General features: G+C 43.7%; 1 protein-coding gene across 1 annotated transcript; it reads left to right on the forward strand.

Annotated features, from left to right (window-relative positions):
* Window positions 1–483: 483 nt before the first annotated feature.
* Window positions 484–7549, forward strand: LOC129189292 (SLIT and NTRK-like protein 1). The gene has a single exon (XM_054790858.1). The coding sequence runs from the start codon at window positions 1468–1470 to the stop codon at window positions 3589–3591; it is 2124 nt and encodes a 707-aa protein (XP_054646833.1). The 5' UTR covers window positions 484–1467; the 3' UTR covers window positions 3592–7549.
* The last annotated feature ends 5254 nt before the right edge of the window (window positions 7550–12803 follow it).

A 12803-nucleotide genomic window follows, 5' to 3' on the forward strand; every position in this document is an offset into this window, starting at 1 on the left:
CTCCACAACAATCACAGGGAGCTCAGATTTGAACACTTATATAGTGTATGTGCATAATGAACAGAAATAGGCAAAACGGTTTAAAAAAGACACTTGTTTACATCCGTGCTAGTTTTTTTTTGGGGACGGTGGGGAGAGGTTACGGCACTCATGTCTTGATATAAATGGGCCATTATGAATACACTGTCCCTGATTGTAGGTGACTGTTGATGTTCTGTTCGTGACCAGCCCCATGCTTTGTCGGAAATCCCCAGACTGGAGCTGATTATTTCACACTTGTGCTGCTTCCTGCCATCAAACAACGATGTGAGAGAAAGAAGACATTAAGACTGTTCCCACAGAGCGCTGCGGATGGAAAGAAAAAAAAAAGCGGGGGTGGAGGTTCGCCTGTGCCGACCTCCCCGTCTGATGCAAAACATTGAGTACAATGCATATAAAAAGCAACTAGAATGTCTGGTCAACTCACTTTCCTTTTGTCTCATATCGTCGTAGATCCATTTCTGCAAAACATCTTAGGAGGGAACACGTCACGCACACATGCGCACACAGGCTGACGCATCGTTTCGTACTCTTTTGCAGAGCTGAGGCATGCCTGTGGCGGATTAATTAGTTGCACTGCATTCAACAGTGTTTGTTAAAAAGCATAGAGAAAAGAGTCACAATTTGGGGGTGTTCTTTCAAGAATGGGGGTGGATTTCGGGGTTCAAGTAAGGCATTGCGACCCCGAACGTGTCATCTCGCCGCTGCAGCGCCGACTTGTCCACTTTTGCCGAGGAGCTGCAAGCTGAAAGAGTGAGACGTCGGCTGGCAGCGCGCTGAATTGGCGCAACTTTGGCGCAAACAGCTCCACGCACATTGCTTTTTGAGATTTCTAAATCACAACCCATACCGATGGACTGATTTTGCTCGGCCGTTTTTTTTTCCTTTTTTTTTCCGATGCAGCGAGAGGGTGCCAGATCTTCCTCCTAGAGCGCCGCGCTTGGACGAACGCTGTCTCTGCTCGCCTCTTTTTGTGATACCGGCTCGGATCGACGCAATAAAAAAGGAGGGGAAGGAGCGAGGCGAGGTGAGACACAGCCGAGAGATGTGAGGAGGGGATGCGGGTGTTTTCCAGCCGAGCGTCGGCGTCGCAATTCAGCACCACGGGAGAGGGGACAGCTCCCCACGCCGCAGCGCGCCAGCGAGAGAAGAAGCGCCTATTTGTTCCTTGTTTTTCCGCCAAGGTCAGTCCTATGAGCAGCAAAAAAATGCTTTGGACTCTACTTCCTCTTGTTTTTAGCCTGGTTGACCCACTAAGGCAGTGAGGACATTTCTATTGAGAACTGTGGGCGCAGAAGCAGGTTAGATGTGTTATAAAAGACTACCTCATCTAACCACGTCTCCCTTTTTGCTTCCTTTTGGACTGATGTCGGCTCGATCAACAGCTCCTATGTCTTGAGACCGGGGATGATTTGTCCGCGTTGAAAAATGCTGCTTTGGGTTGTCCTGCTGAACGCGGCTCTTTGTGTTGCCAGTGGGAACGTGACAAGGGACGTGTGTAAGGAGCAGATATGCTCGTGCACCGAGGTCGAGGGAGACGTGCACATCGGCTGCGAAAAACGGAGCTTCACCACGCTGCAGCACCTCACCGGGCCGAGCTCACATTTTTACCACTTGCTGCTGCATGGCAACTCTCTGTCCAGGCTCTTCCCCAACGAGTTTGCCAACTTTTACAATGCAGTCAGCTTGCATTTGGAGAACAACGGGCTGCACGACATCGTCCCTGGAGCCTTTCTGGGGCTGCAGCTGGTCAAAAGGCTGCACATAAACAACAACAAGATCCGCTCCTTCAGGAAGAGTACATTTCTGGGCTTGGACGACTTGGAATATCTCCAAGCTGATTTTAATCTATTAAGGGACATTGACCCGGCCGTGTTCAGGGACCTTAATAAACTTGAAGTGTTAATACTTAACGACAACCTCATCAGTGCACTGCCCATAAATGTGTTCCAACATGTGCCCATTACGCATCTCGACCTACGTGGGAACCGAATCAAAACATTGCCTTATGAGGGGATCCTTGAGCAGATCCCCGGCATTGTGGAGGTCCTGCTCGAAGACAACCCCTGGGACTGTAACTGTGACCTGGTTTCCCTGAAGGAATGGCTGGAGAATATACCACCGAATGCACTCATTGGGAGGGTCATTTGCGAGGCTCCCACCAGGCTGCAAGGGAGCGACCTGAATGAGACTTCCGAAGCAGAGCTGTGCCCTTCACAGAACGGTGCTGCAGACACCAGCCTGGTGGCCCCTCCCACCCAGGATGAGACATCAGAGCCGGTGGCGCACGGCGGCGGCCCACGTCCCACGCCTTACAAGCCCAGCTCAGACGCCAGCGGGCCACCGACGCCTGGCGGCCACGGAGCCAAAAGCCGTTCTAAATCACGTGAGAACTGGCAGCTTAAGACCAAACCCACTCCAATAGCGACAGGTGTGAGCGGGGCCAAAGAGCAGCTTCACAATGCCACCTGCCCCCAGCCGTGCACCTGCAAGCTGGTCGGTTCCAGACAGGGGCTAGGGGTCAACTGTGAGGGCAAGAAGATCGAGAGTTTATCTAATCTGAAACCAAGACCACAGGTTGCCCACGAACTGAACATGCGTGACAACAACATCCACGCGGTGAAAAAGAACCAGCTGCTTGGCTACACCAGCCTCAACCTGCTCGATCTCGGCGGGAACAACATCAAGGCGATCGACAACAGCACTTTCCAGAACCAGACCGAGCTGAGGTGGCTGTACATGGATAAGAACTATCTGGATACACTCATGGCAGAGATGTTCGTGGGCCTCGTCAACTTGGAATATCTCAGTTTGGAATACAACGACATCCAGCTCATTGTGGCTGGCGCGTTCAGCCCCATGCCGAACTTGAGGGTTCTCTTCCTTAATAACAACTTGCTCAAGTCTTTGCCAGTGGATGCGTTCCTTGGAATTTCTTTGTCCAAAATCAGCCTGCATAACAATTACTTCTCCTATCTGCCTGTGGCTGGCGTGTTGGACCAGCTCAACTCCATCATTCAGATCGATTTGCACGGAAACCCGTGGGATTGCTCATGCAACATCGTGCCCTTCAAGCAGTGGACCGAGAGACTCGGAGCTGACGTCATCGTGAGTGATCTGAAGTGCGAGTCGCCGGAGGAGTTCTGGAAACGCGACTTCCGCTACGTGCGGAACGACCTCATGTGCCCCAGACTCTACGAGCGGATGCCCCCTCCCACCCCTATGTCCAAAAACAGCACATTCACACTGGACTCGGGCACGCGCTCGAACTCGTATCTGGAGCCCAACCGGGTCTCCATCTCGGTGCTCGTCCCCGGGTTGCTGCTGGTGTTTGTCACGTCCGCGTTCACCGTCGTGGGAATGCTCGTCTTCATACTGCGCAACCGCAAGCGGTCCAAGCGGCGGGACGGGAACTCGTCTGCCTCTGAGATCAACTCTCTGCAGACGGTGTGCGACTCCTCGTACTGGCACAGCGGGCCCTACCACGCAGACACGGGCGCACACCGTGGCTTTGATTGCACCACACACCTGTCCACGACAAACGATGCGTGAAAAGAAGAGGGGCTGGGATGGATTTACAAACAGACAGACTGGCGCGCGTACACGACCCAAACAACCTGCTAGTCCTCACACAGGAGGCGAGCGGTCTTGGTTCTGTCTTGTTTTAGTCCACTTCAACCAGTTTGTCTGCTGCACGGGGCCCCAGCACTGTATATTATGTATATGACAATCCCTCCCCCACCCCCCCGAGAACCCCCCCTCTTTACCTGCGCTATTTGTCGCAATCGGACTTCAGATCTGTATCAGACATAGGGGGAGCTTACAATGTAATGAAAAAAAAGGGGGGGGACGTGTGTGCGCGAGGGAATGGTGCACGAGCGCATGAATGTAAATGTAAATAGTTGGGCCGATGTATCATAATGTGCATGATGATATTTCCGCATGGTTTCAACACACGCACACATAGCGCGCGACTGAGGAACCATGCTGATGAGGAGGCGAAACCCCTTTCATGCTCCATCAATATGATGACTATATATATAGCTATTATGAGAGTTACATATATATGACTATAACAAAGTGCCATTTCTCTATTTTTGTGAACTTGCAGTTAGGATTTGTATTTGTTGTTTTAAACCTGTTTGGAGAAAAGAGGTGGGAAAAACACTGTTGGTTAGTATCAGAAAGGATGTGATGCTGTCAGTGCATGTTCTTTTTTCTGTTTGTTTTATTTGTCGATGAATATTGGGATTATTTATACGGTACTAGATGGCGCGGGTGTAGCCCCCCTATCCTCACCAAACTCAACCTATCATCCTTTTTTTCTGAATGTATACTGTGTTCTTTTTTTTTTTCAATGGCGTGCCAATTGTTGACTCCATGGCGACATGCGTACCAGCATGACGCCACTCGGATGCTTCTGCTGCAAAGTCGATGTAGCTTAAATAATAGTTCTGTGGTTTTTGTGTGTCTATGAGTATAGCCTGTGTTGGGCGAGAGGAAGTCAAAAAAAAAAAAAACATGTCACGGGGGCGGGGGGTTTGTACCATCATATTTTTTCAACAATTGAGCAACGTTTTCAATTGAGCTAGAATGATTCGATCAACGTATACAGTGCAGGTAAACTTAGCATAGACTGCTTTTTATTGTGAGAAAAAAAAGTATTCCTCCACACAGAGACATATAAAAATACTATGATTCATCTTTTATTGTGATTTTTTTTAAGCTATCTAACCTTGTACAAATAACTCATTGTAAACAAAATGTGCTTGAATTATGCTGTACCGGGGTAGAATTCTTGCTTTTTAACAAAAGGTGGATTGTGCTGTGAAAGGAATGTGGCCAGTCCTTATATAGAGGAAGTGCTTTGAGCCTTGGCAAACGTGGCTGGGTAATGCAAGATGCCTTTTACACTTCACCATATACGTAGCAGGCTATGCCATGACTGCAGGTCTGCTCCAACAGAAGGTGTTACTATTGGCACTAAGTTACATTTAAAAAAAGCATTTCAGACTGAGGCCCACTTACTATGTGCAGTGTGTGCCACCAATGCAACGATGCCCTTTTTATGTCAATTAACGCAGCGTAAAAACGCTGTAACCCATTTAATGACACGTCCAATTTCAATGTGATTTCTATAAAGTAGAAACACTTTCAAATTAAAATCAGCTTATTTTAGGTGTAGGGGCCTTAAATTTAATTAGTTGAAAAGATCATGTTAGCCCAAACTAGTGTGCCAACTGTACCTTCAAATTGGCACTGTCCATGGTGCTGAATCACTTCCTTTGTCCTCCTGCTCAGTCAGCGAAAGAGACATGTGGCCATTAGCATTCTGCACCCTTAACTATAATCCTTCTCACATAGCAACTAATTGGTGACAGATAAGGGGGTGGGTTGTGGGGGGTGGCAGGGGGTATGTTTAGAAGTGTGGATTACACACAGAGGCTCAAAAGTTGATTGTTGAATCGTCTGAGTATGCAAATGATGTGAGTTATCTGCATTGGCTGTTCTGTAGGCCCAAAACCGTTTTCACAGTGCTGGATTTGCCTTTACTTTTTCACCCGGCTTGACCTTGGGGATTAAGGTCATGGCAAATCTGTGACAGACACTCATCATTGCCTCGCGTCGTCCTTAACTCGCAGTTCTTCTCTCTTTTGTCCCACCAGACGGTTTTTTGCCACCTGTGGGCCAGAGCCCATGTGATATTTGTTATCATTTTCAAACGCTGTGTTCCCAACTACATTTTGATGCTTTGCAATATTTGACCTGCTTATATTTTGTTAAATAAAGTGTGGTTGAGGTTGAGTGAACCTATGTTGTGTTTTTAGGAATTTTCATTGTATGGTATGGTTTATTTGTTTCAGACGCGCTTGACAAGTTACATTAGGGTACATCATGTGGTTGCGTTTGCACAATACAAGGTGCCTGAAAAGGAGTAGGATTTAATCCTACCCCTTGTCCATGTTTATTACTGATAATTCATTCACACCATATCATTTACATGCCAATGCTTATAATATCGTGTTTGTTTACATTTTGTTGTTTAAATTGTGTTCACTTCCTGTGTGAAAAGAAGGGGATGTTTTGATAAAAAAATATCCCATAACAAAATAAGAGGTCAGAAAAAAATTACACTCTTGAGGGAAAGAAGGGGATGATAATGTTACCATTACCATGAACATAATAAAATTATAAGAATAATTACATTTTTGATTTCAGATTATATTGTAGATTTTAAATAAAAATATATATATATTTATTTTCAACGCTTTTGCTTTACTTGTCTTTACTTAATGCCCCACACTCTAACATTCAGTGGTGTGAAAAAGTGTTTGGCCCCTTCCTGATTTCTTATTTTTTTGCATGTTTGTCACACTTAAATGTTTCAGATCATCAACCACATTGAAATATTAGTCGATAACAACACAGCTGAAGACAAAATGCAGTTTTTAAATGGAACTTTTGATTATTAAGAAAGAAAAAAAATACAAACCTACATGGCCCTGTGTGAAAACGTCTTGGCCCGCCCCTGTTAAAACATAACTGTGATTAAATGAGATCTATCAGTCTGGAAACGGTTATAAAACCATTTCTAAAGCCTTGGGACTCCAGCGAACCACAGTGAGAGCCATTATCCACAAATGGAGAAAACATGGAACAGTGGTGAACCTGAAAAAGCACAGCAATGACTCATCCAAGAGGTCACAAAACAACATCCAAAGAACTGCAGGCCTCACTTGCCTCATGACTCCACCATAAGAAAGACACCGGGCAAAAACGGCCTGCATGGCGGAGTTCCAAGATGAAAATCACTGCTGAACAAAAAGAACATTAAAGCTCGTTTCAGTTTTCCTAGAAAACATCTTGATGATCCCTAAGACCTTTGGGAAAATACTCTGTGGTCTGACGAGACAAAAGTTAAACTTTCTGGAAGGTGTAAAAGTAAAGCCGCATTTCAGAAAAAAGACCTCATACCAACAGTAAAATATGGTGGTGGTAGTGTGATGGTCTGGGGTTGTTTTGCTGCTTCTGGACCTTGCTGTGACTTCTACTGTCTGCCAAAAAATCCTGAAGGAGAATATGCGGCCATCTGTTGGTGACCTCAAGCTGAAACCAACTTGGGTTCTGCAGCAGGACAATGATCCAAAACACACCAGCAAGTCCACCTCTGAATGGTTGAAGAAAAACAAAATGAAGACTTTGGAGTGGCCTAGTCAAAGTCCTGACCTGAATCCTATTGAGATGCTGTGGCATGACCTTAAAAAGGTGCTTCATGCTGGAAAACCCTCCAATGTGGCTGAATGACAACAATTCTGCAAAGATGAGCGGGACAAAATTCCTCCACAGCGCTGTAAGAGACTCATTGCAAGTTATCACAAACGCTTGATTGCAGTTGTTGCTGCTAAGGGTGGGCCCAACCAGTTATTAGTTTTAAGGGGCAATCACTCTTTCTCACAAGTCCACGGAGGTTTGGATTTTTTATCCCTTATTAATAAAACGTTTCACTTAAAAACTGCATTTTGTGTTCAGGTGTGTTGTAATCGACTAAAATTTCAATTTGTTTGATTATCTCAAACATTTAAGTGTGACAAACATGCAAAAAAATAAGAAATCAGGAAGGGGGCAAACACTTTTTCACACCACTGAATGTTAGAGTAAGTGGGGGCATTAAGTAAACACAAGTCAAGCAAAAAAGTTGAAAATAAATAAATAGATATTTGGAAAGAATTGTGACTTAATTCATGAGTATTTCTGAACGTAGATTAGGTAATAACTTATTGGTCACATTCAATGAATGAAATGTATTGCTTAATCTCGTCGTAATTTATGTGTTATATTTCGGCTGCGTTACTCCTTTGATTAAATTGAGTCAAGAATTGATGATTTTAATCCACAATCTTCAAAAAAAGATAATCCCCTGTGTTTTGACAGTTCTTTAAAATAGAGCTATCATAATGAGCATGGTTGTGCTGTGTGACTCAGCCCGAGCATAATCACATTCATTGTAGTCATACGTTAGCTGTTAAAAAAAAAAAAAAAAAAAAAGAAGAGAAAAAAATGGAGTTGCTTGTTTTGCATGCTGAGCAGACAACACTACAACGCTGTTGTGGCCCAGTGGGCCCCCCTCTGGAGAAGACCTAATGTAAGACTTCCACCAGGGAAAAACCTCAATTTGGGTGTAAACCTCAGTAGCGTTTGGTTTAAATTGGGGACATTTTATTCCGGATGGTACCTATTTGTGCATGTGCTTTCTCTCTGTTTCAGGGCTGCATCTCGTGAAAAAAAAAGTCTTTGGCAGTAATTCCCTTTTCCAGATCAGCAGTTTGGGGAAGGCCTGACTGTGTTCCGGTGCAAGTGGCAAGATCCGTAAAGGCATGCTTGTGAGGACTGTGTAAGAACTGGAGAGCACACGTTGGGGGTTAACTAGAACAAAGACGTTACAAATAGTCTTTATAAAATGGCAAACATTCTCACAGACACACACCATGCATACACAAAGCGTGAGGTCGCCACCCCTTGAAGGCACCAAAAGGCTTCAGGGGAGGTGCATTTTTTTCAAACTGAACACCAACTTCAGTTACGTCCAAGGCAAAATTAATACATTTTTAGTTCCTGCAGTGAGGGAGAAAACAGAGTCTGAGATGAGGGGAAGAACTCACTAACAAATATGCCGACTGATTAGTCGTTGTGAGGCATTCCCAAACTGCAGCCACTGCGCACGGTGCTGCAGGGCAGGGCTAGAGCCGCATGATACTTAAGAATCCTTTGAAGACCACAACACACCAAGCCTGTAAGTCTGCACTGCACTGCTACAAGAGGCAGACTATTTATAAACACCCCTGTCTTTAAGCATTGCTTGCTGACACTTGGACCAAGTGTTTAACATGAGCAAGTGACACCATTATTTGTTAATACGCAAACATGCCCGACAAACATTTAATTACAAGGCTAAATCGTAGCGCTACAGAATGTAGCCTGGAGCTGTACTAAATGTATGGCTTCACGAGAACCCTTGTAAGTCACTTCCAGCGTGCCTAATCCGTCTTATGTTGCTGTTTATTTGGCTCAGTTACAATCTCTCTCAAGCTTGTGCAGATTTTTTTCAATGGAACGCTTTTGTTGTCGCGTTGCATACAATAAACGCAGGAAATTAGTGCTGGAGGAGAGATCAATGTCTTCTGGGGTAGTTCATAAACCTCAAGCCTTGCTCATATCCGCATGGCTGCCCTGTAGACCACAGAGACAATACCTGAGTAATTAAACGGATTCTGGCACATAATTGACCCTGAGATCTGGTATCAGCCCACAGTACAACAGGCCGGCGCCAAGCCACCAAGAGTGGCCTTTAATCAAGATGAGTGAATGGCTGGCCGAGTGTTTCCTCCAGTTCTAAGTAATCCCCTTCCTCCAGCCCCCACTTATTGATTAGGTCATTGATTAGATTCAGCGGCCTCAAACATGCCCATCCCTCACCGGCGCTTCAGGCATTTTGTGGCTGGTCGTGATCCGATTACCCGTCTCACATGGGAGCTGTGACCACGACTTGAGAATTGAGCCTAGTAACTTTCTTTTGTAACACAAACTATGTTGTTCTTCATTTGTGTAATTGGACTGACCAAAAGTTTAAAAAGACTCAAGAGAAAGCAGTCCCGACTAAATTAGAGCTCCCAGAACATGTCCGTTTGTACTTAAGTGTGCCAAGGGATTTTCACACACTCAAACTGAAGTCTCGCAGCCAAGCAAGTGCAACTTCTTTTGCTGTTCTTAGTTTGGCGGATCTATTTTGGAAGGAAACCTGCACTTGGTGCTTTTTAAAATGATCTGGTGAGTAAGAGAGTGACGTGCAAGTGGGACAAGGCAAATCTGGCATAAAAAGCAGTCATGAAGAACTAACCAGGTTACTCACGTTCATAAACTCACACTGTTAGTTGAACATCAAAAACAAGGTCCGTGTTACGACAACAAGTCTCAAAGCTCCGCGGCTGCCGTGGTGCATTCATGCGTCGTAATTAGGAGCTACGTTGAATCACAAGTCAACTTTAAGGAACAAAAGAGAATGGGCACTACTGAAACAGCAAAAACGTTGACGTCACTCAAAATGAGCCAATGAAACCGTTTGTTTACTTACTGAGCGCGATGAGAACCATCCATCCATTTTCTATGCGGCTTAATCTTCGCATGAAGGAAATGACTGTACTAAAAAGTTGGTTTGATAAAAATAGATTATCCTTGAAGCAAAGCAAAGCTAAAATAAGGCTATTTGGTAATAGCAGAAAGGACACGAACGCGCAAATACAAATCATGGTGCGAATATTGAAAGGGTGAATGAAAATACATTTCTGGGGATCATAATAGATGAAAACATGATTAAAAATATACAACATAAAGTGGCAAGAAATACTTCAATATTGAATACAGCAAAATTCCACTCCATACTCTTTCCTGTTCTATGGTATTACCTTATCTAACTTATTGTGTGGACATATGGGGTAATAACTATAAAAGTAAGCTTAGTTCGCTAAATGTACAAAGAAAAAGATCAGTTAGGATAATCCATAACGTCGTGTATAGAGAACATACAAATCCCCTATTTGTAAAATCACAAATATTTAAATTCGCTGATGTAGTACATTTTCAAACAGCTAAAATTATGCATAAAACAAACAAGAACCTGCTACCCAAAAATGTCATACAATACTTTTCGACAAGAGAGGAGAAATATGACCTCAGGAAAAACTAAACTTAAAACACTTGTGTTTGAGAACAACGCTAAAAACCCACAGCATTTCAGTATGTGGAATCAAATTATGGAACGGACTGAGTTAAGAACTCAAACAAAGCACCGAGATGAGTGATTTCAAGAAAAAATACAAGCAGTTGATTGTTTGCAAAGTACAAGGAAGAAGAGTCTTGAACCACTGCGTACAAAATGCAATGTCTAATCACTACAACACGCAATACTTCATTCTTGTGAGTTCATTGTCAGCACTCACCTGTTACTACAGTTACGTTCACTTATGTCTTTAAACGGATTATTATTTATTTACTCTATACTAATTATGTGATTATTATTTGCTCTGATTGAAGAAAAACCTTGATAATTACATTACTACACTGTTACATTACCTTATCATTTTGCATTGCACTTCACCAGTTATATCAACTGGTGAAGACTGCATCGGAATACGGAAGTGAATAAATGTACTGCAATTGATGTGAAATGTACAGCATAGAAATGGACGAGGGGTAGGATTAAATAAGGTTTGCTTCTTCCTACTGCTTTTCGACATGTGGAACTGCCAATTGAACTTTGTGAGGTATTCCATTGTAACTTGTATGCGTGTTCAAATAAAATCAAACCATTACCAGAACCATTAGCAGAACCATGGCTTGCTCAAAGTAACAACAGTTGATCGAAAAAAAAAGGAACATTTAAAAGTGAAAGGACGGACCAATATATGTTCATTCTTTCAGAATCCAGGGCCAAACCGTTGTGTCTCACATGCTCTGAAACAAAAGCTGCTGCAGAGATCTTACTCAAACGCAAACGAAAAGAGGAATCGTCTGACAAATTCAGACAAATTCCAATGTCAGCTACAAGCAACAAGAAAATGTGAAACTTTAAGAGAGTGTATTGTTGTAACTTTTCTCTTAAAGAGACGCTAATTACATTGTTATTATTTAATACTATTTTTTTCAGCGAAACCTGTGCAATTTTATTTAGCTTGAAAATAAGCCCCTTGTTTGTACAGTCCAAACTTTATTATTTATGTGAAATTTGGTCCTGTTTTTTTTTAAATGCCATTTAGGTTGTAGGGCAGTGGTTCTCAATTATTTTCTGTCATGCCCCCAGTGGGGGACAGAAAAATTTTGGATTTGAAATATGATTGAGAAACTGGTAATATCTATGTATTTATCTGGATTGTACAGACTGAACTCGAAACTGAAACCAGCAAAATGCAACTAAATGGAGAGCAGTGAAGCATGCAAGCGTATTCAAGAGTCAAATTGCATGCTGAGTATGACAAATTCATACATGCTGGCAGGTCTGCACTAACGGGACGCCCCGGGACAGTTCACCGCAAGGGGGCCCACCTCACTATTTGAGAAGCTCTGGTTGTAGGATCATGTGCAGGGTTTCATTACATTTGATATTCATATGAGCTAGTCTGATTGACGCCATATAAGGCAAAATAAGGTTCGGACCTTCTCTGTGAGAAAAAATAGCATTAAAGGACCTAACTTAATTTTAATGGAAGACTCCTGGTTTAGAGGGAACGTTGGTCCACACGTATCTCGTCCTGCGAATCACCATGTTTGTTACTGTGCCGTCTACGCTGCCGTGCCGCAAAATATCAGCGTTTGTGTGGGCGTGGCCTAGGAGCTACATTTTCAACATCAAGGAAAACACTGATGGGTATTTATTCTACAATAAAATCAGGGCTATATGCTAGGTCACGTTTCTGTGCATTTTCAAAAAGCTAATGTCCAATTAACCTCGCACAGATTCTTGCAACTTTCAAACATAAAATGATGCACTCAAATGCCGCATGTCTACCTCAAAGCGCTCTGCAAGGGGGGGCTGCATTGTGCACAGGATGAAGAGAAAATTGCATAAAGCGACGTGCTATGCCCGAGGCACGGGGTCATAGGACAGATGGAGAGAAAATGACTCACTAGGAAAAAAAAACTACAATTCACATTCAGATGGGCATAAAGGAGGAGGGAGATGTTTTGCAGCGACTATTCCTGAATGCTCACTT

This window comes from Dunckerocampus dactyliophorus, chromosome 1, assembly GCF_027744805.1.
Source record: "Dunckerocampus dactyliophorus isolate RoL2022-P2 chromosome 1, RoL_Ddac_1.1, whole genome shotgun sequence".
Lineage (NCBI taxonomy): Eukaryota > Metazoa > Chordata > Actinopteri > Syngnathiformes > Syngnathidae > Dunckerocampus > Dunckerocampus dactyliophorus.